General features: G+C 41.6%; 4 protein-coding genes across 4 annotated transcripts; 1 reads left to right on the top strand and 3 right to left on the bottom strand.

The window, feature by feature from the left end:
• Positions 1-1,897: 1,897 nt before the first annotated feature.
• Positions 1,898-5,559, bottom strand: gpn2 (GPN-loop GTPase 2). The gene is made up of 5 exons (XM_070835506.1): positions 4,775-5,559; positions 4,471-4,627; positions 4,174-4,334; positions 2,480-2,610; positions 1,898-2,271 (listed from the first exon to the last, which is right to left on the bottom strand). The coding sequence occupies exons 1-5, from the start codon at positions 5,192-5,194 to the stop codon at positions 2,199-2,201; spliced, it is 942 nt and encodes a 313-aa protein (XP_070691607.1). The 5' UTR covers positions 5,195-5,559; the 3' UTR covers positions 1,898-2,198.
• A 242-nt stretch (positions 5,560-5,801) lies between these two features.
• Positions 5,802-8,785, bottom strand: gpatch3 (G patch domain containing 3). Its single transcript, XM_070835594.1, has 7 exons — positions 8,342-8,785; positions 7,398-7,855; positions 7,102-7,276; positions 6,645-6,704; positions 6,410-6,531; positions 6,195-6,322; positions 5,802-6,082 (listed from the first exon to the last, which is right to left on the bottom strand). Exons 1-7 carry the CDS (start codon positions 8,769-8,771, stop codon positions 5,899-5,901), a joined length of 1,557 nt encoding a protein of 518 aa, XP_070691695.1. The 5' UTR covers positions 8,772-8,785; the 3' UTR covers positions 5,802-5,898.
• Positions 8,786-13,919: 5,134 nt separating this feature from the next.
• On the top strand, positions 13,920-15,291 carry nr0b2a (nuclear receptor subfamily 0, group B, member 2a). The gene is made up of 2 exons (XM_070835549.1): positions 13,920-14,538; positions 14,679-15,291. The coding sequence occupies exons 1-2, from the start codon at positions 14,004-14,006 to the stop codon at positions 14,918-14,920; spliced, it is 777 nt and encodes a 258-aa protein (XP_070691650.1). The 5' UTR covers positions 13,920-14,003; the 3' UTR covers positions 14,921-15,291.
• A 1,879-nt stretch (positions 15,292-17,170) lies between these two features.
• kdf1a (keratinocyte differentiation factor 1a) lies at positions 17,171-20,827 on the bottom strand. Its single transcript, XM_070835827.1, has 4 exons — positions 20,538-20,827; positions 19,152-20,215; positions 18,664-18,738; positions 17,171-17,825 (listed from the first exon to the last, which is right to left on the bottom strand). The coding sequence occupies exons 2-4, from the start codon at positions 20,194-20,196 to the stop codon at positions 17,740-17,742; spliced, it is 1,206 nt and encodes a 401-aa protein (XP_070691928.1). The 5' UTR covers positions 20,197-20,215; positions 20,538-20,827; the 3' UTR covers positions 17,171-17,739.
• Between the last annotated feature and the right edge of the window lie 862 nt (positions 20,828-21,689).

Genomic DNA, 21,689 nt, shown 5'->3' with positions numbered 1-21,689 from the left:
GCAGGGGGAAAAAAAAAAAAAACCCAGACCTTATCTACCAGACAGAGGATGCATGAACAGTTTCAAAGTCTCCCAACAATTAGAAAAATGGAGCACCCCCCCACCCCACCCCCCCTCTCTCCTCAGTCAAATGAAGCAGACATTTTTGGCATCCACTAAACGCACAGGGTGTGTGCACAGCATTGTGCAGGAGGTGGGATGGTAATGAGAAGTGTGTGTGTGCGTGTGTTTTAGGTGGAGGGAGTTTTTGTCAAATAAAAGAGAGAATTAAATGAAAATACATGACAATGTTAACGAGGCGTTTAATAGTTCGATTGGATATTGATCAGATTACAGATTTTAGGTGTTAAATGGGTATCTTTTCTCACTCGACACACACACACACACACACACATACACACACAGAAACTGTCTATCTCGCGCTCCTCCACACACACGCGCACACGCACACACACGCATACACACACGCGCGCGCGCACACACACACACACACACACACACACACACACACACACACACACACACACACACACACACAACCTCTAGGGGGCTTACAGGGGGGAAAAAAAGGCAGGAAGTGCCAGTGAGGAGGCATACTTGATCACATGTACAAACATCGCAACACAATTTAACATTCAGCCTGACACACCCCCTTAATGCACGGGGAGCAGGGAGCTTTGCAGGCGAGAGGCTGTGCACATGTAATTTCACAGCCACACCAAACCACACAGGGTTAATGTGATTTCCCACATTACTGGTAGCTCGCGAAGTGGATCACGCTTTATTTCAGTCTGACTACAAGGATGCACGCACAGCCTCGTGTTTAAATGTGTGCGGCGTCTAGATTTAAATGTGTAAAAATGCGTTTGTGAGGCTGCACAGCGAAGCAGGGGCACAACAGTGATCTCCTCCAAGTTATAACAGGGAGTTTTAGTGGCTGTTAGAAAGACAGAGGGTCTTCCATCCCAGAGAACAGACACAGGGCCAGTTGTGCAGAAACAGATTTAATGTAGCTTCCTCTCCCCGCCTGACTTAATTTTTCTGCTCTGGCTGCTGGGAAAAGCTGTCGCAGACTTCAGTGGATCTGGGATGGGAGGGTTTGCAAACGCATGTGCCATCTGCTGGACAAAAAGGCAGACCCAACACAAGGACTCGATCTTGGCCAAAGTCATTACTACTTCTGGTGATGTTTTTTTTTTTTGCTTCACCTTGTCTTTGTTAAAATTTGCTCCATTGTGCACTTATGTTAATGCCTGATTTAGATTTGTGTGCTAAGCACTATTACCCAGGATGCTGCACAATTACCATTTTGACTCAACACAAAGCTCTGATATAATCAAACCTTATCAGCATAGTATTTTAGTTTTTGGTATGACATTTGTTCAGATACCAAAATAAGTTTTAAAACCTAGAAATCATTGTTATTTACCCATTTAATGTTTGACATACTGATATTATTTGCTCTATAAACATAAAATTTGTATTCGTTAATATTACCCATCCAGTGCATGCACAGTCATACAACACTTGCATCTCTGAGGCAATGCTGATTGTCACGCTCCATTATATTCCTCTGCATATCAAGGGAAATAAATCGTCTTTTCTCTGTAACTTTCTGTCAGACTTACTCATTAATCTACGCACAAGGCAGGAGGGTACGCACGAGGAGAGTCTTCTGTTTTACCTTTGCTACAAATGCTTCACCAAAAAATATTAAAAAACTAATTTAAAGAAACATCTCCAGTGACTTAATTTGTGCACCAAGTGACTAAAATAGGCATCAAGGAATATCAACATGAATCTTAGATCTTCAGTTAATTCATTATTGGAGAGAACATGGTCACTTTATTGAGTGGATATGACTACATGTACAATACAAAAAAAAAAACTTGAGTCATTTTAAGAAAATGTAGTGGCATTTATTGAAAATTTGGAGAAACATGATCACATCACTCTCATTGATAACTGAGGAAAAGCTCTGCATTTTCCTCCCTTCAGTCGTGCTCACTGTGATTTTTATGAGGTGTGGTGCAACTGTGAAGCATCTACAGCACCCAAATTTAGTTCCCATCTCTTCACTGCTTTCATATAGAGGCTCAGAATTCAGGCCAAGTGAGACGGATGTTGCCAAGACCACTTCTGGTATACTGGTGCTAAAAAGCCAACCAGTGTTGTCCTTCTACTGGGGCTTTTTCACTTTACAGGTCCATCATTTCCTCCTTCACAGTCTTTCCACTGGTTTCAACATATCGCTCTTGCACTCCGAGGGTACTGTTAAGAGAACTGTTATGGAAAACACAACATGACACATTTGACATTGTTATTGTAAGATTCAGGTTAATTTTAGCATAATTTATACAAAGTCGTTTAAAAAAAAAATCTGACTCTTCAGTATTCCAGCCACATCCCGTAAATCTTTAGGTTTGATTTTAAACCAGATGAGTCACAGTGAGTCACTGCAGCGACTAGCAAAGGATACGAGTCAAACTGGAAGTCTGCCCCCACAGCAGATGACATCATGGCCTGCAGATTCCTCTCCTCCAGGTCTCCAAAGCAGTAACCATTGGCTTTGTCCACTGCTCGTAAGACCTGAATCATGCTCTCTTTGTCCTGGAGGCAGAAAACAGAAGCATTCGATTAGGGGGCTTTCCTTTTAGACATTCACAGAAACTACCAGATGAAAAGAATGTGAAACCATGATAGTGTGCTGTTTAATTAATCAGAATCAAAAGTAATCATATGTCTTATCAAGATTTAGAGTTTTAACATTAGCTACATGTTTCCAAAGCCATGAAACTCCAAACTTCTCCCACCGCTCAGAGTTTAGCATCTTGTCTTCCTCAAGGTCAAATAGTGTTTTTGTCCATTAAAGTTGTCGTGTTAAGAAGCACTGGTAACCAAGGTAACTAGTGGCTGCTGAAGTTGAAGGGGTTAGAAAAGAAAAATGCATCCAGACTGCGTTTTCACCACAGTGGAAACAAGAGCGCCAACCTGCCATTTGTATAAATTACTAGTCCATATGCAGTGATGGCACAGCGGTCTAGACTCCCGTCTCTGAATACACACACAGGATCATATCAGTCTCCATAAAGAAATAATGTCAGGGGACAAATGCAGTGTGCAGACAGCCCACTCCCTTTTAACAGTCCAATCCATCTGCAGAAAATTGATCCAATGGTCAATTTGAAATTCTAAAAGTGATTTATGATTTACCTGCTGAGAAGATAAAATATGTGGCGAGTGATTTTTTTTTTTTTTTAGAAACTCTTGGAAGGCAGCCATTTTGGCATAAATGAATTAATATTGGACTTCAACATGTTTGGGCCAGTTCTACTCAGAATTTATGCTCTTAGGGTAATAAACGCCTCTTCAACCCTCCACAAAAATATAATGAAGAAATACTTGCCACGCCGTCCACTCAACATCTCTCAGAGCGGTGTTTACTACATTAGGTCCGCGAGTTTTGGATCAAGCTCAAAGCAGGCGTGACATTTGGTGGCCGCTGAGCAATGATTTATTAAAGAAAAAGCTTTGTCAGTGGCCAAGTGCAATACACAGTAACTCAGTGTTAAGAGCAACAAAAGGAAGAACTCCCAGTGCCTGGTCAGATCTTGTTGTTGGCGCGTGTGAATGTTGTAAAACATCATTGTTGCTGCAAATTATGCGGTTATATAGTGAATACGTGCTGTCCTATATTTGAGTTTTTAATACTACAGTGTTCATTTTCTTAACAGAGATTCACTGTTTCCTGTCCAGGGACTACGGGTAAATTAGCTTATAGATAACTGTAATTGTGAACTGTCTCTGTCAAATGAACAAATAAATAAATAAATAAAAGATGGATGAAGGTCAGTTAGAGAGCAATGTTTTTCATTTTCTGTGTCACAAAATGGCCGCAGAACATTCACAGAAACTGAGCTGTTAGTCGAAATATACCTGAAATAACCACAAGCTGGTACATCATATAACACTTGACTGATTTAAATTCAGGTTGACGACAGCCATTGGTCTCTACATTACTGTAGGCCCTTTTTGAAGCCCAAAGTTATTTTACTTTTAATTTACTAAAGCGTATTTCAGTGGAATTACAGCAATAATCTGTAAAATGTATTGATTCTATGCAACATGTGACATGGAAGTTTTAAAAAAAACAACAAACAGCATCAGTGATACCTGTACATTGAGAGGGACGAAGGAGACGAGGCTGTAATCTTGTATGACCTCGGCCAACTTTTCATTTAGAAGGTGGAATTTTTTAAAGAAGGGGTCTGCAGCCAGGTGATCGAGAAGATAGGTCAGGTCCATAACTTCTGTGTAGAAGTCGAGGTTGAAGGCTGTGCAAGAACACAGACAGGAAAAATGTTATATGGTACATATAACAATCTATGAATAAGTGCCTGAGAATTATAAGAATCCTCTCTGTGGTAGCTTTTGTTTTGTCTGAGGTAAAACCAACAGAGCTCAACTTACCCAGTTTACCGTACTGCTCGATCAAATCCATCTTGGAGAGGACGTTGACGTGGGGAAGCTCGACGTGCAGCATGGTGGACAGGGAGGTACACAGCACGGAGATGAACTTGGCGGGGTCAGCGCAGTAATGGGAGTCCACAAGGTGCACAGCTGTCAGCTGCAAGGTGCAAGAAAAGTGTGGGAGAACAATCATAAGACCTAAATGAAATCACATTAATATTGTTCTAAGTAGATGATGACTGTGTGGATACAGTTTAAGGCTTTAGGGAGATCAAATCATCCCTGAATGCATTAAGAGGCTCACCCTGAAGTTCCACTTGGCCAGCTGTGAGAATATATTCTTCACTGAACTCTGGTGGGTGTAGAGCTCCACTTGTCCAGGACAGTCAAACAAGAAGTAACAGTCTTTGTGCTGTTTCAGCTTCTTCTCTAACCAGTCCAGGTTGGCTTCAACATACTCCATACAGTACAGGAGCCCACCGTTGGGTCCAAGCTTCAAACCCTCCATGACATCGTCCAGAGTGACCAGTTCTGAGATATCCACCCCACAGGAATATGGCAGTCCTTCATTGGCAGGGTCCATGTTCACCACAACCACCTTGCGTCCCAGGTGGCTGAGGAATTGCTGCATCCCTTGACAGTAAGTGGTTTTTCCTGAGCCTGGGGGTCCGATGACCACCTGGCCGAAGCGTAGAGGGGGAGTTCCTCCTGTCTGCCTGGACATGGTGAGAGACTATTGGACTGTAGAGGATCACATCGGATGGGACCAGGGTGTCAGGTCAGTCAGTGTCAGATATTAGCATGAGAGAGGCTGGAGTGAAGCTCAGTCTTTATATAGTTTATAACTAAAGCAAAAACTCACTTAAACACTTAACTTAGGCGGGAGTAAATGGTTGAAGTATGTCAGTACAGCGTCCTAATATAATGTTCGCTAAATAAAAGTCGGTGTGACAAAAGATACATTTATTTTAAGTATCCACAGCTCCTATTACATTGTGGACTGTATAATAATGCCTATAATTGTAAATATAACAAATACTGACAGATAATTACCGTCTGCCGCCGTTTTGTTTGCATGCGTACAGCGGCTACTAGCTAACTGGCTAGCTAATCTGGAGCACTTCCGGGTTACGATGCCGAGATTTCAAAATAAAAGCATGATTCACTCATTTCAACTACGTGACGGTACTTCATATCATTTCACCCATGGCCAATTGGCATTTGCATTATTAATGTATTACATACATATGTGAAGCATTAACATAGGACGGTTTTTTTTGTGTTATAGTGAGCATATAAAAAGTTAAGACAAAATCAGCAACAAGTTGTATGAAAGGACTGAAAAATGTTTTAATTGCTCAATCATACAAATAGGTGAGTAAAAAACTTCTATAAATACAAACTACAGTATAAATAATTTAATTATTGTCATCTTTGTGGTCCGATGCTGCCACCTGGCTGCCAGCCTCTGTACTTCATACTAGTGTTAGGTTGACGTCTCAGCAAGGTGTCTCCTCCGTCAATGTTTTTGGGTTTGTCATACACGGTAGTTATATGGAAATCTGTTCTGGCCTTCTTTACAGAATGCAAGAGCAATTTCTCCCCATGATACCTGCAGAAAAGAAATACATTAGCATCAGGAGAGCACTAAAACGGCATCCATTTACCCGCATCCCAAAACATGCAACTGATGATTATAATTCAGTTTTTGTATTCATACACACCCAAAGCCTCTTTTGCAATTAGGATGTTGGCCTTCACTCTCAAGGGCTTCGGGCATCCCAACCTGACTGTGACCCAACCCTTCACCATCCTTCCAGCCCTGCTTTTCCATCAAACGACGGCCAAAGCCCTAAAAAGGAAAAAAGAAACATTTGAAAATTGCTCATATAGACTACAGCACAACGGATGAAAGCCAAATCACAGGCCACCTCCTTACCTTAGTGAACCTCTCAAAGCTTCCAATAGACTGACAGTGTCCAGATCTATCTTCAAGACCCTCCCTCAGCCTGTTTTCATACCGCATTCGGACATAGTCACGGGCATCCATGTCACCTCCATCTGTGAGAGGAAGAGCTAGGTTAAAGACAATCTGACGCTGCAGAGATAATTCTGTTTGATTTCCTTCGTCAGTCAAGTAAAATAATCCCAGAAGTAAAACAAACTTGAGATACCTTTATCATAGTAAACACTCATGTCAACATCCCAGTCGTCTGCTGTTTGTTCATCAAAATCTAAAAAAAGGGAAAGACAGAGACATAACATGTGATTAATATTTCATCATGAAAATACATCTAAAGTAGTAGTGTTGGGGGAAAAAAAAATCAGCAAATGTGCTGTGAATCAATTTAGATGGGAAATATATGAGCATTAATCCTTTAATGTCTATTATTGCAACCATGGAGTGGAATTTAATTGTCTAATTTAACAATACACAACTACTTTGTCAGATTTCATCTCTTGAAATACAAAATAGTTAAAAATGACCATTTCACTTGACAATGCTGGTAAATGAGCTCAACATTAATCCGATAACCTGATGTGTGATTTTTCATGTATACACACACATCATGATATACTGGCTTCCTCTGGTAAATTAAACACTGTATGATTTGTGTTTTTGTTGCAAACCTCCTTCCTCCTCCTGCCAGTACTGGGCGTCAGTGTAGAACACGAGGCCTGAGCCGCCCTTCTCCCATTTCAACTCAATCTCCTCTTCATACAGCCTCTCTTTGCTTCGCTCCTGGCTCGTTACATCATCATGCAAAGCCTCATGGCGCTCCCACTCCTCACAGCAGTCATCGTCCTACAACCAGCAAGATGAATTATTGACAAACACAGTGAAGCCTGCCCTGATGTCATCGCCTCAAAATAATAACAATGCGTTTATATTTTACAAATAAATGCATGAGTGGATTTAAACCCACATCATCTGCGTTTGACTGTGCGTCCTCCTCCTCTTCTTCTTTCTGTGCCTCATCAGTCTCTGTTGTTTCTGTGTGGTCAGCTAGCTGCCGCTGTCCTGAGGTTGAATTAGCCAAGGTGCCTGGACCTGATACTTCATGTCCAGCAGCTGTTAGCACAGTCTCCTCTGTGGCTGGAAATGTTATAGTGTCCCAGTACTGGAAAGGTACGTTGCCGTAACGGCGGTTGGAGCCGGTCTTCGGGAAAATAAGGCCCAACTTCCGAATGAGGCGCGGAGGCAGTCGGCAGGACTGGATGAGCTGTAGAAACACTTTCACCGGTGTGCCCACATTCCCATTCTGCATCAGAGCAGGTGGATTCAGCTCGGATAAGCTTCTGAGGTCAGCCTCAGTGAAACACTCTGTAGGGGACACCCGGTGCCGCTGCTCGTACTTTGTTTTATAGGGGAACGACCCTTCACCTGAAAGAATAAAACACAATTACATATATAAACTGGGTGACACAATTAAATATACGACAATAACTTTATAGTAATAAACACTACACAAAGAATATATATATATATATATATATATATATATATATATATATATATATATATATATATATATATATATATATACACATATATATATATATATATATATATATATATATATATATAAAAACAAAACACTCAATCCTACACTTCCCATAATGCAACCACCTCCATAACCCCAGTATGTGATGCAGGTTAGGTGTTACAGATTTGTAGTCTCAAAACCAAAGAAAGATTATTCTGTTTCACGTTATTTATCTTATTTTTCTGGGACTTGACAATGTAGTTCTCCTATTGACTTATAGACTGATTTCTATGTGAAGTCGGCCGAATGTCCCTTTTAAATCAGTGTAATAAAAGGCAGGTCCACTGTGAGAGGCACACGGTTTATTCTGATCTCTAACCAACCTGTGTCATGGGACACTTTCACTCTTTTGATAACGCATCGTCCGGCCAGCCAGGTGCCCTTGGAGTTAATCCAGTGGTTCCCCTTATACATCCGGACGAATCTGTCCGCGTCTCTGGCATGAACGGAGACGACGCAGCAGCACGACTTCACAGTCTGCTTCTTCACCATCTGCTTCTCCACCGGGCTGCTTTTAGTTTCTGGGTCCGTCTCCGCGGGTCTGGAGGAGCCCTCTTCACCGTCACCACAGGCGGTGTTGTCGGGCCCCTCGGGCTCCCTGAGAAGCTCCGGTCGATGTCGGTAGTGAAAACAATGGAACCCGCCGCTTTCTATGAACTGGCTAAAATAGTTTCTCAGGTCGGCCGAGCGGAAGGCTACAGGGATGTTGCTAACAGCTAAATACACAGGACCGACATCTTCGGAGGCCGCCATGATTGTTTTTCTCCTGAAAACGTCATCGGGACAGCTTCCGGAAATTACGTCATATAACTTCCTGAAACGTCAAGAAAACTATTAAAGGTGCAACCTGTAGAAAATAAAGGGAACTTTAACAAACTCTTCTCCTTTGAGTGGGACTTCCAAACAAAGCAATTAGAAATATTATGTTTGATATCATCTCATACCCTGTAATATCTCACAGAAACTCAATTTCACAAATGTATTCAAAAAGAAAGGTTAGGCACCAACTACTTAAAGCTCCCCAAAACTCCCAAAGCAAAAGAAATCCATTTTAGATTTTTAAAAAAAGTGTATCCATCCAGTGAACTGTTAAAACAGTGATTTGGAATTGAAAACCGGAAACTGTGTATTTTGTGACAATGCTGAAACCATTGATCGCCTATCTTCCTAATGTGTGTTTTCTGAAGCTTTATGGTTGAATATACATGACTGGCTTTGCCCAGATGGTTTTTTTTCTAACCTTGAAACCTTTTCTCAGAAGGACATTATGTATGAACTGGTCATGGACAATAACAAATTTCCCAGATTCTGGGGAAATTATACATACCGAAATCAAAGTATATGAAAGTGAAACTTTGTTATTAGTGTGTTTCACAGTGAATTTCTTTTTCTATATAAAAGCCTTTAGAGTCATGAAAAATACAAATGCTTTCTGTTGTATGCTTTTGTTTCACCCTTTGTTGTTTTTTTCTTTCTATATGCACCCGATCCTTTTCATTTAACACTTTAAAGATATTGTAAGCTGTGATGTTTGTAAATGTAGAGATTTTTTTTAAAAAAGAGTGTAGCCATCCGCTCAAAAAAAATAAGGGTGGCACTTCACACCTCCTCCCCAAACAAACATTGTAAGTTGATGCTTCAATGCACTCAAGGTTCAAGGTTCATTTATTTGTCATTTTACAACATGGGGTCACATAATGAAATAAAAGTTGTTGTTCCTGTATGATACACACACACACAGAGATTCAGATTAGATTAAAAAGGATAAAAAACATTATCTATTTATTTGTTTATTTACATAGAAACATACACAGACCCATATACACCCAGGGGATAATTCTGTGGTGCATTTTATGAATTCGCATCTCTGAAAATGTAAACAGCAGCACCAGGATCTTCACTGTTTGACAACTGAGAAACTCCCAGATGAAACTGAAGTTTCATCAAACAGCTGAGTGATGTAAATATGAATGCATTCATTATTAGCCTGTATTCTAAAAATGTAATATCAATAATTTTGGAATGGGCCATTATGGTAATGAGTACTTTTCAAAGGTCTACTTTACATTTATTTTGACAGTAATACTCCAGTACGTTTGCTTAAATAAGATTTTGAATACAAGGCTTAATATTACACTGTGGTATTCATGATTTTACCTAAAACAAAGCTCAAGGCCAAAAGAACCAAAGCACATGGATGAAAACAGTAGGGATTTTCACAGGTTATCAGATGTGAACATATTTCAGTCTTTTTCTCTCTCTCTCTCTCTTTTTCTTTCCTTCTTTCTTTTTTATTTCTGTATTATTCCAATATATTTCACAGCAAAAATTACAAAGACAAGATTTAGCAGAGGCGCTTTAAAGGGAGATCCCCCTTCTCGGACTGCAAGGGGGGTTAACAAAAAAATTAACAAAGTAGTGATGATAAGTCACCAAACAGAATACTGTTAGGGATCAATTCTGCATTTCTGCATTAATTTCAAAGTTAAAATGTTAAAAGGAGAAATGAAACCATGATACTGAAATGACGGTTGGAAGCCAAAGCAGTTCAGGCTCAGTTTTTAACTGAACACATCTATTTTTAAATAAAGGCACCAAGAACAGCGTGAGACGACTTAATCTCACTGAAGAGGACGAAAGACAAATTAAGGTGCTTTAAGAACAATATTTCAAATCTTCACATCACTACATGCTCTGTTTAACCTTTTTAACCAAGAAATGTGTTGAGCCAGAGTTCATTAACCTGGAGGCTAACTCTGCCTCTGGCCTTCACCTCAGCTTTTATCGTGGTGTTTAGACAGCACTGTAATGGGCAGTAAAACTAGACCTATGTGTCTGGACCCTGACATCACTTTACATATCATATCACTCACTTAGTGTGACTCTTAGCCTCTCCTGGTGGAAGCCCGTGCTAGTCATCATGGGTGTATATTCATGTTTGTAAGATAGAGATGAAACCAGGTTGACTTTACAGACATGATTGCATTGTTCGGTCAGTTGTTCAGTCTTACTTTTATGTTTATAATCTTGCAAGTTCAGTGCTTGTAAAATGCAGAAAGAATGAAACTTGTTAACACATAAATCATTCACCCTGGAGCCCAGCCAAACATCTGTATACTGGAAAATTTAAATAAATGAAGACAGAGAGCCTGGAGGTGAATACATCTTTAACAGAAATACCAAAAATACTGTGACACCATGTTGCAAAAAGGAGCCATTATGGGCCACTGTGCTGGAGTTTTTTGGGCCTTCGGAGCTTTCACAAAATGAACGTTAAGCTTCACCACTAAACTGTGCAGCTCAGTATTGTTAAACAGTTTTGATAGCATACTAGTAACAACACGTCAATTAAAACTCACATTTCTATTGAAGAGCACAAGTCAAACGTCCTTATTGCGTCTTAACACGAGGCAGCCAGAACTTTGTCAGAGTAAAATTGGCTGTAAATGTGCAAAAAATTTAATTTATAATATCTAATCAAAGGATAGATAAACATAGTCAGCCTTCAGTACTTATTACCTTTTGGTCAGTACCAAAAAAGTATTGCAGTTATGTAATTTAGTTCATAAGCTTTTCCAGGGACTAGAGGGTCAGAGCAGTAGAGTATGTTATTGCAAAAATCAATATTATTTGAAGAGAGGAATTGCATTGCAAAACTGAAACATTCAGGTGCACAGATCAAAAGTTGGAATGGTAGTTTTATTTTGATGCACTTAAGTTTGCGTAGAAATCTTGTATTAGATGGGTTCTTGTGTCCGATTTATGAATCTTTTATAGACAAAAAGGTCTGAAAGGTTAATTGAGAAATCAAATTAGAATTGTATTTTTATTGAAAATGGCTGTATTCTGGATGTGACGCTGCAGTGTCTTGTGAGTTAATGGCAGATATCATTTTTAGGGTGAACCTGAAAGAACTAAACCTGAACGTGTGATTTTTCTCAAGGGTTGAAATGACCCCACTCTCACCTTTGGGTTGATGGCCTTGTGGAGACAGAGCCAGGCACATGAACCTCTGCAGTGGGTCAAGGTCAAGTATCACGTACCAGCCATGGTGTCCATCACGTACTGAGAGTTCAACGACCCGCAAAAACTACAACCAGAGGAAACGTCAATATTCGTGAGGGGAAACCTTACAGCACACCGTGTTTTAGTGGAGGAGGGATATGTTGACGCAGTCCACTTCAAAATTACCAGATGATTGTCCACTAAATTGTTATTATAGTCTTAACTTGATAATACTACTACTGCCAAGTGCTTCAGTACATTTTTAAAGCTTGTATGTATTTTGATAATCATAATAAAAAGCTTCGATAGTCCTAAGGTGCCAGCCATTACATAATGCTTCACCAGACCTGAACTGTTTCCCTGAGAATACAGTTGTCCCACTTACGGAATGAAGGACATTTTATTTTTGCTGTCTTGGTGGAGATAAGCGTCTGTCCTCCGTGTCCGTCTCTGCCTGCTCCTAACCTCTATAAACACACGCCTTATCACAAGAATTTACAACTGTCAGCGTGCCCCATGAAGCCCAAGGGCTGCTGAGTGCATTATGGGTCACTTTGCTGAAAGGATCCCATCCTGGAAGATAACATAACGTGTTTCGTGGCGTACCTGAAGCTGCGGTCCGCTTTGATTGAGCTTGTGTGAGCATAGACATGTCAGGCCTTACATGAGTGATCACTGTAGTGTATCATAATGAGATCACTCCAGGAAAGAGGCTATGAAAGCTATTCTGGAATTTTTTTTTTTTTTTTTGAAGGGATGAGTAAAGAGAGTAAAACAAACATTCGGTGACTGGTGCTGCCAGTAGTGTCTGCCTTGTAATCTCTTTATTGCAGCCATTCACTTTATGGGCTGACCTTGACTCCGCTGCTCTGTGGTTCACGTCTACTTCTGCATCTTCCATCCTTTGGGGGTTTGAGGCTTCTTGGCAGGTGTCTTGCCAAAAATAAAGGCCGTAACATGTTATACATATATATTTGTGCCACCTGTCACTATACACTATGCATGTGCTGTTTGTTTATTTGTGACAGTAATAAAGCAATTTGCTTATCGATCACAAACCTCGGTGCCAGGCACGGGAAAGATAACAAATTATGATAAACTCATTTAAATGAGAAGCAGAGTATTGTGCCACCTGTTAAAGACACCATAAACTGAGAGTTTTCTTGGCTAATGTTGTTTGTTTCAGAATAAAAACAGATATGTTACAGCTTAAATTGGATTGAAACAAAACAAAACAAACACCGAACCTGCTCCATTGATCTTTTCACAATTAAACTGGCAAACCTTACAGTTATAGTATCAATCATATGCAGTATTTTGTTTTGGTTTCTTATTTGGCAAAAATAATGATAATGTTGTTTCACCACTTTGGTCCAGAGAGAAAAATCTCAACAACTATTAAATGGCTTGTCATGTACATTATTTACAAAATGTATCCTATTTCTTCTTTTTTGTGTGATTGTTTTTTTTTGTTTTTGTTTTATTTACTTTATTTATTTCCGTGGGGAAATTCGGGGTATACATGAATATATAAAAACTTGCTACACCTCATGAGGACTGAACTTGTAGGTCAATGCCCCCGCTCTGCTCTGGCCTCTTTCCAGCTCCCCAGGTATGAGCTGGCAGTGTGCAGAGAACAGTGTGGGCCTGATTACCTCTGCAGTCCTTGGTAGCTTGGTACTGCCTGGGTTAATGACACCGGCTACAAGATAAGGCCCAACCCTCATGATATCCAGACGTTACTCCACCAGCTCCGTTTCATTGAGAAAAGCTTATCGGTTTCCCAGGTACCCTGGCAGAGCACATGGTTGTTTTTCACAGCGAGTGTATTGACAAGTCAAGGTCCACTTCACAGGCTGGGTTGGCCTTATAAATACAGGGGCACTGGAGGAAGCAGCAGCAGTACTCACAAGCTCATGAGGAGCCCATCCTGTGAGAGGTCGCCCACATTTAACTGCACAGATCTCTACAGGCTTTAAAATGGATAACGGGTGCCATTGTTCGGCCAACAGCAACAGGCTCTCAAATCCTATCCTCTTCAACATCCTGAGCCAAATGGACAACAGCAAACCAAGCCAAAACAGCTGCAACTACAATTCAATGGCTCATAGATGTAACTGTGAGCTGCGACGGACAGTGTGCTTGAAAAGGTCGTCTGAGGTTTGCAAAGAAGCTTCAGCGGTTCTGGTTAAAACGGTCCACTTCATGAAGAACTTGCCTGCTTTTAAGCAGATGCCACCGAACGACCAGTTCTTACTCATTAAAAGCTGCTGGGCGCCGCTCTTCATTTTGGGTCTGGCCCAGGAGCATGTGGACTTTGAGGTGACGGACACTCCTGCTGACAGCATGCTGAAAAAGATTCTCCTGAACCGTCAGGAGGGCCCTGAGCTGGAGAGGGAGCAGCCCACCATGGCCGGGGTCAGCAAACTCAAGTCCTGCCTGAAAAAGTTTTGGAGTTTGGATTTGAGTCCAAAGGAATATGCATACCTCAAAGGGACCACAATATTTAATCCAGGTATGTATTCATTTGTTATTGCCCATGATAAAAGAAATACAAATATTTCCAAATAGATTTTCAATCACTGCAGAAAGAATACTGTGCAAAGACAGCATCATAAACTGCATCTAATTTCACTCATTTCTTGTCTTCAACAGATGTCCCATATTTAAAGGCAGCTCTGTTTGTCGAAGGCTTGCAACAAGAAGCTCAGCAGGCCCTCAGCGAGGTGGTCCAGCTCCTTCACCCAGGCGACCGGGAGCGCTTTGCTCGAATCCTCCTCACAGCCTCCATGCTGCAGAGCATCACGCCGGGCCTCATCTCTGAACTCTTCTTCCGGCCCGTGATAGGCCAGGCTGATCTGCTGGAGCTGTTGGTTGACATGCTGTTCTGCAGATAGAAGAGGACAGGTGGACCTCGTGTAACTGTCCTAGGGAAAGCTGAATCCAATGTTTTTAACCGTGGTGATGCAGAACTCATGTTTCCTCGCGAAATGAAGGAATGCCTGACAGTGGACTGCTCAAAAAAGCTTGAACTAGGGAACATGAGACGATAAATAACTTATATTTACATTAAAGCTGAGGTCACTTTAGCCCAGTCTGAAAACATTTCATCTGCTCAAGTGGAGAAATTTGACTTTCCACACAGACTGTACCCACCGTTAATATACTGTATCTTGTTTTGAAGATCCTTTCTATTTGCTTCAATTCTGTAAATAAGTGTCTGCAGGTCTGCGTTGACAGAACGTTGGAAATAAATATATTTTTCTACATGAACGTAATAATGAAACTCTGTCTCAATCTTTTATAAAGACTCACGGCCAAATATGACACATCATTAGTTTATGAAGCAGGTATTGCTCCTAATAACGGCACATACAAGGTTGTGAACATCTGCAGCTCATTTGGCGGGCCCATCATGACTGATACGCTGTGCAGTCATGTATAACTCAAGCTCATCATTTAAATTCTTGTCACGATGCCCGACTTTCCAAAGATAGCGAATGTATGCTCCCTGGAAATGTTTGTAGATGATGAAAGAGACGCATCCCTAAAAAAACCTACAAATATGGCGATTATAGGTTTGAAAGCTTATTTCACTAATATGTGCTTCAATGAAGCACTGAAACAAGCAGATACATATGCAGGAAATGCACTGTAACACAGCCTGACAGGTTGTTTTTTTTGCTTTATTTATTTATTTAGTATCGCATAAAGCTCTTATTGAGAAACCTCATCTGATCCACGCGGGCTGTGCTCTCCTTGTTGCACCAGTTTATGTTTAAATTTAAGTTAACTGTCAGTGTTGCACATCAGTGGTAATTACTTCTCGGACTGTAGACTTTATGATGACGTAAATATTATTATGTTACTTCACATTAAGGTAGAGAGGCTGCATGTTTAGGAGAGAAGCCTTGTGTTTCTATTATGACATTACAGTGTGTAATACTTTTTCTCTAGTGGTGTTTTGTCTCCCTCTGATGGATAATAGTTGAAGTCACATGTTCACTCTGAGAAACTAAAAACAGATGCATATAGAGTAGATGTAAATTTAATCCTGCCATTTTTGTTACATGCACAACCATTTACCAAAATAAAAGCCCTACACAAACCAATTTTTCATGCACAAAAGTACGCAGGGAAAAGTATCTGAAGGTTAAATCAAGTGTCCTAAAAAAGAATGTGAGCTTGCTAAAAATCTGTGGGCTATATTTTATATAGCACAAGCCTTCTTCATTCATCTTAGTCTGTGGTATGTTAGTTGTGAAACAGTGAGTATTTGCATGACACCTCATACAGGTAAAACAGGAATGTGCTGGTGGGGGTAGAAAGCCAGAGGAATCGGGGTTACGCAGGGCAACTGCAACACAGCACGCACAGAAAAGCAAGTCAACACTTGGCACAGAACAAGTCAGATAACTTTGAAGTGCACTGCGCTTATTCACTTTTATCAGCATAAATCCTGTTGTTTCATGAATGTGCTTTTTTCTGTGCTGTTTCAAAGTGCTGACGACACGCTTCTGAAGTCTTCTAAGGTGAAAATAAGACAGAATTAAACACACAATAATAAAAAAAAGAAAAATGTAGCAATATTTACCAATGGATTTTTTAAGACACGCACTATTGACAAATACAGCTCGATTACTATGACTCAAAATGCACGATAAGTTCCTAAAATCAGGCTGATTTTCTGCACTGCTTACTCCCTTTCCAATAAATGACAAAGACAAACCCCAGGATTTTATTTCCTTTTTGTCAAAACCAGCCAAACGAGTTCCTCCTTTGGCTGAGGGCGGAAAAAGCCTGCTTGGTACAGCGCAGTGACCTCAGGGAGATGAGCCTGACAACAATAATCCAAGAGATAAAGAGGAAAAGTAGGCTAAAGAGACAGAAAGCTGTGAGAGGGAAAATACCTGTTGATATATGAAAGTAAATAATCTGTTGCAAAACAAATTGAGCTGCTTATATTCAAACAACATGAATATATTATTAGTATTTGGCTTGCCACAAAGCTCTGCAAGCATGGAGCAGTATGTCATATTTTCTGTAAATGAGAAATGACTTCATCATTACGATATATAAAGATATTTTTTAGTTTTTATTTTGTTAAAAACAGGACTTATCTGTAAATAAAAAAAAAAAATGTGGCCAAATGCCACAAAACGACTTAACAACCCGGAAAGTAACATTGACTTGAAAACACGTACATAAAAGTATGGCTTAACAATGCAGTTTTCAGGTCAAAACATGCTTTGAGTGGAGTCTAAATGGCAGGAGTCAATCAGCCCATAGATGCATGCACACAGTACATGCACAATGGCTTGCATAAACAATCACACAACAAGAATGAGGACGGTTATGTTCCACCATCAGTCTCTATCCTCTGGCCTGACTGCTTAGATTTCATGGAGTGTAGTCATGTTTTTAAACACTGCAACCAAATGCATAAAAACTTGCACTTGATGTCTTTCCCCATGTAAAAAAAAAAAGCATTGTTTCCTCAATGGGTCATTTGCTGGGAAGATAAGAAGGTCCGTGAATTTAAATGGCACTCCAACAGCAAACATTAGCCAGAACACTACAAGGTGAAGTACAACCGCCCAGGGTAAAAGGTGCTCCATTCAGTAACAGCAAAAAAAAAAAAAAAAAAAAACGACAGCAGGGGATAACATTGTCCATATAGTTGGCTACATCACTCCTCAGCACTGGTACTTTTGTTTCAGAGAAGCAGAGGAGCGCCTGAGGAGTCTGTCTCGGTGTCACGATGGTAGGGCGAGTAGGCTGTGGCGGTGCTGGAGGAGTACGCTGCAGGAGAAAGAGCTTTACTTAATGCACTGACAACAAAATAAAACACATCAGCGACAGAAAAAAAAAAAAAAAACCCACAGTGGATGTTATATTTCATGCACCAAATGAGAGACATAAAACAGAGTTAAAGAGTTAAAGCCGCGGCGCTGACATATTCCCAGGCCGCGGTGAGAAAGTAGTGGAAGACATGTAACAAGACACTCTGTCATTTTAAAAGCCTCTTCACTGAACAACAACAAAGAAAAGAGGCTGCTGCACCGTAATCCACCTGTAACCCAAGTTGTTCCCTAAAATTACATAATAAACCAGGGGACATTATGTGGCATATATTTAATGCGACTTGATCTGCTGCTCTAGCAGGTGGTGTAGCATGACGGCTGAGCTGGAGGGGAGAAAGAGGCGGATTGATAGATGGGTGTAAGGTGGCAGATGAGGGGAGGAGGCAGCTAATGAGCGAGGGATTGTAATATGCAGAGAAAAGGGCAGGAATGCAGGGCTTTCACTGTCTGAAGAATTGGTATGTTGCTGGAAAGTAGAGACGAGGTGAGAAAATGCCTGCAGCTGCAGCAGGTACAATGGATTGCCAAGGCTGAGCCTCACACTCACTGATTCACTGGGGTGGTAATTACACCTCAATGACCGGGACAAATAAAGCATGCGAGTCCATCAGCACATTGAATACAATTAATATGTGTAATATCTCTAACCACTAATCACACACTTACACCTATTTAGTGCCAATTGATTATGGATGTTAATACTTGTATTTACAATCGACGCAAAGGAATACGTACTATATATGTCTCGGTTATGGAAAATTCCCACATGTACTCACTTTTCCCGCTGTAGTGTCTCATTTTCCTCGCCAGCTCATCTGACGGCGTCTGCTCTGACACTTTCACCTCTGGAACTGAAGCGGGGCGACAAGAAGGCAAAATGAGCGCAAGCATAAGTGGAGCTTCAACAGACATTAACACAGTCTCATTTTAGGATAAATCCGGTCAGCTCTGCTGTTGTGCAACACGTTTTTAGACAACACTGTGCACCTGTTTCAACTTGTCTCAGATTTACCAATTACTATTAGGCCACTGCCCGTAAAATGTCTGGTGCATGATAGAGCTTCAAACTATGAGCCAAACAAAAGAGTTTAACCGGCGTTTCAACAGCCGCGATGAGTCATTTAGGGACGACAGATCAGATGATTGGTATATTTGGTATGTTGAAGCCAGGCGCTGCCGAAAAGAGTCGCAATGTGGCATCTTATAAATATTTATACAGCAGTAATTATTGATTTGATGTAAAAATGTGGCATGATATTCTTACAGTCACTGCTCATGAAAGTGTTGGTCATGGTCTCGTTGCCGCTGTCAGGGAGAGTCCCGTCACTTCTCCCATTAGGACGCTGCCCTGTCGACTGGTGGCTCTTGTTTCTCTTGCCCTTTCGCGTGCTGATGCGGATGACTCCGTGCACCAGCTTGCACTCGGCCTCCTGCTCCTCCAGGTTGTAGTCCTGGGCGATGCTGTAGATGAGCTCGCTGATCTCGTTGGTCTTGCGGGAGAAAGAGGAGTCAGAGGTGCACTTGGCCAGCTGGTCGATCTGGTGCAGGGCGTAAAGCTCCAGCAGCTTCTTGGTGATGAGAGAGTCAATGTCTGTGCCCGTGTCGCTCAGGTCGTCCAAGTCATAGTCCTCACGGGATAACAGGCTGGTGTTGCTGACAGGCCGCTGGCTTTCCCCCTTGCCAGGCGTACGGGTCCGTTTGGGTGCAGGAGCCGGATACCTAACTGTCTGACCTGCGATGCGCACATCCGGGTAGCGGAAGCTATCACTCGTGGGCAACTTGGAGGCTTTGGGGGACTTTCTGGACTCCAAAGGGATGCCGCAAGTGGGGTTGGTCACTGCCATGCCATTAGGAGGGTGAGGCTCACTACCTGCTTTGGGGGGATGGTCTGTGGAGCTCTCATTAACAGGCAGGCAGGGCTCCCGGCTGCCATAAAATCCACAGGTCAGTACACAGCAGATAAGAGCCTTACAGCCGCTCCAGCCCATGGAGGCGCAGGACCCACAGGCATGCCTGCTGGCAGGGGTGCTGTCTGCAGACCCAGGAATAAATCCTATAGTCTCCGAGCCCCGTGCAGTGCCGTTCCGTGGGTGGCCTCTGCTTCGACCATACTTGTTCTCTGAATACCGGGAGTTGTCAGTGTGGTGCTCGTGGGGATGCTCCCCATGAGGATCCTTGTAGCAGTCTTGACTGGTCGTACTCTCCCTTGATATAGTCCGAGTGTGGCGGTACTTTTCTGCTCTGGAGCTGGAGCTGTGGTGTTTGTGGTGGCGGGACGCCTGGGGTGCCCCCATGCTGTGGCCAGGCATGGCTCAAAATGCCTGGGACCTGGTGTGGGAGAGGCACGTTTAGAAATAATAACCAGGTGTAAACTTCTCCTTCTGTTGCCACACAGGCTTGCAGCATTAAACACACCATGGCGCATTAAAACACCCCAGCATCAAAGACTCATGTATCAAACATCCCTCTAAAACTCTGAGAATGTAAATAAGACTGAGTGCATTAATTCCTGGCCTGATAATAATTTAGCCCATTTCGTCGCGCCCTTAAAGTTTGTTGGGCCTACAGTAAATGTGCAGGAAAACAGTTCAGACCAAATCCCGTTCAACATTTACGCGTTTTTAATCTCACCAACAAAACAGTCACTTACCGCATAAGAGGGAACACTTGTGGCTGTCTTTTATGCCAGATAACTTGCTAAGCGAGCAAACCGCGGAAGTCTCACAGAGAAAACTTCTGCCAGCGCTTCGAACACAGAAAGAAAAACTTCGATTTCGACCGCCGCCCACAGCTTTCCAGGTGATTTTTACTTCCACGAAACAGCAAAACTTTGCAAACCTAAAGTCGGGTACCTCGACCGAACAACTCAGCTCAGCCCCGCTCATTCGAGTCGTCTCCTTTTTGTAAAACTCTGTCTTGTGTAGCCGAGAGTCTCCCAATGTTTGGCTATTACCTGCGGCTACAGCTAATCCCAGATCCTACACCCACCCACAGGTGAGGGGTGACGTCATGAGGCGGATATAAAAGCACGGAGGAAGGACAGAGAGGGAAAGACAATAAAAGACAACAAAGGACCACGGATTAAAAACAAGAAAATAAGTTTAATAGAAGAAGAAAATGTAAATATGAGCAGAAAGTGAAACATAAACTCTTTGATCAATCCATAACTTCTTATTTATTCTCATTTTGTGATGCAGCACAACAACTGATGCTGAAACACACACACACACACACACACACACACACACACACACACAGAGACAAGGTAGGTCTGACAGAGGTGTACAGCTGCAGAGCCAGCAGGTGTTTTCTGAATAATATCTTTCACTCTGCCCTATTTTTCCCCCACTATGGAAACACTTAATCACCCACTCTTTGAATTGAAATAGTATCCACACCTCACCTGGGGAGAAATGAGTCTGTGCAGCATGGTGTCTTGTGGTTTCACTGCAGCCACAATAAAACACGAGCACAAGAAACTTAAATACACCAAAATGTTGTTTTATTTATAATCAGTGTAAATACAAGTTTCATATCATACAGCAGCATTAATATCTATTCATTCGAACTATGTAATGCAGATCACACTATGAACTCTAGCACGATAAAGACACATGATGAATTAAGTACTAGTAATATTAAATTACTGAGGGATACATAATCTTATAAAGACCTATTATAAAATTTACTTGGTGTTAATGGATTACAGTTTCTTAGGTCAACATACATTTTCCATGCCACTGAGCTACCATCTATGTCGTTTATCTTTCTGGCAGTCTTCTGCAGAGTGTTAAGGTATTTA

Source organism: Pempheris klunzingeri, chromosome 8 (assembly GCF_042242105.1).
Source record: "Pempheris klunzingeri isolate RE-2024b chromosome 8, fPemKlu1.hap1, whole genome shotgun sequence".
Lineage (NCBI taxonomy): Eukaryota > Metazoa > Chordata > Actinopteri > Acropomatiformes > Pempheridae > Pempheris > Pempheris klunzingeri.
This window is presented reverse-complemented; position numbering and strand designations above follow the sequence as displayed.

Excerpts from the sequence above, each read along its gene's own strand:
- nr0b2a (XM_070835549.1), top strand. The coding sequence starts at position 14,004 with ATGGATAACGGGTGCCATTGTTCGGCCAACAGCAACAGGCTCTCAAAT. Across the intron at positions 14,539-14,678 it reads GACCACAATATTTAATCCAG|ATGTCCCATATTTAAAGGCA; the intron begins GTATGTATTCAT and ends TGTCTTCAACAG.
- kdf1a (XM_070835827.1), bottom strand. The coding sequence starts at position 20,196 with ATGCCTGGCCACAGCATGGGGGCACCCCAGGCGTCCCGCCACCACAAA. Across the intron at positions 18,739-19,151 it reads CACTTTCATGAGCAGTGACT|TTCCAGAGGTGAAAGTGTCA; the intron begins GTAAGAATATCA and ends GCCCCGCTTCAG. Across the intron at positions 17,826-18,663 it reads GAGACACTACAGCGGGAAAA|CGTACTCCTCCAGCACCGCC; the intron begins GTGAGTACATGT and ends TTTCTCCTGCAG.
- gpn2 (XM_070835506.1), bottom strand. The coding sequence starts at position 5,194 with ATGTCCAGGCAGACAGGAGGAACTCCCCCTCTACGCTTCGGCCAGGTG. Across the intron at positions 4,628-4,774 it reads TGGCCAAGTGGAACTTCAGG|CTGACAGCTGTGCACCTTGT; the intron begins GTGAGCCTCTTA and ends TGCACCTTGCAG. Across the intron at positions 2,611-4,173 it reads TCGTCCCTCTCAATGTACAG|GACAAAGAGAGCATGATTCA; the intron begins GTATCACTGATG and ends TTCTGCCTCCAG.
- gpatch3 (XM_070835594.1), bottom strand. The coding sequence starts at position 8,771 with ATGGCGGCCTCCGAAGATGTCGGTCCTGTGTATTTAGCTGTTAGCAAC. Across the intron at positions 7,856-8,341 it reads GAAAGTGTCCCATGACACAG|GTGAAGGGTCGTTCCCCTAT; the intron begins GTTGGTTAGAGA and ends TTATTCTTTCAG. Across the intron at positions 7,277-7,397 it reads CACAGTCAAACGCAGATGAT|GACGATGACTGCTGTGAGGA; the intron begins GTGGGTTTAAAT and ends TGCTGGTTGTAG.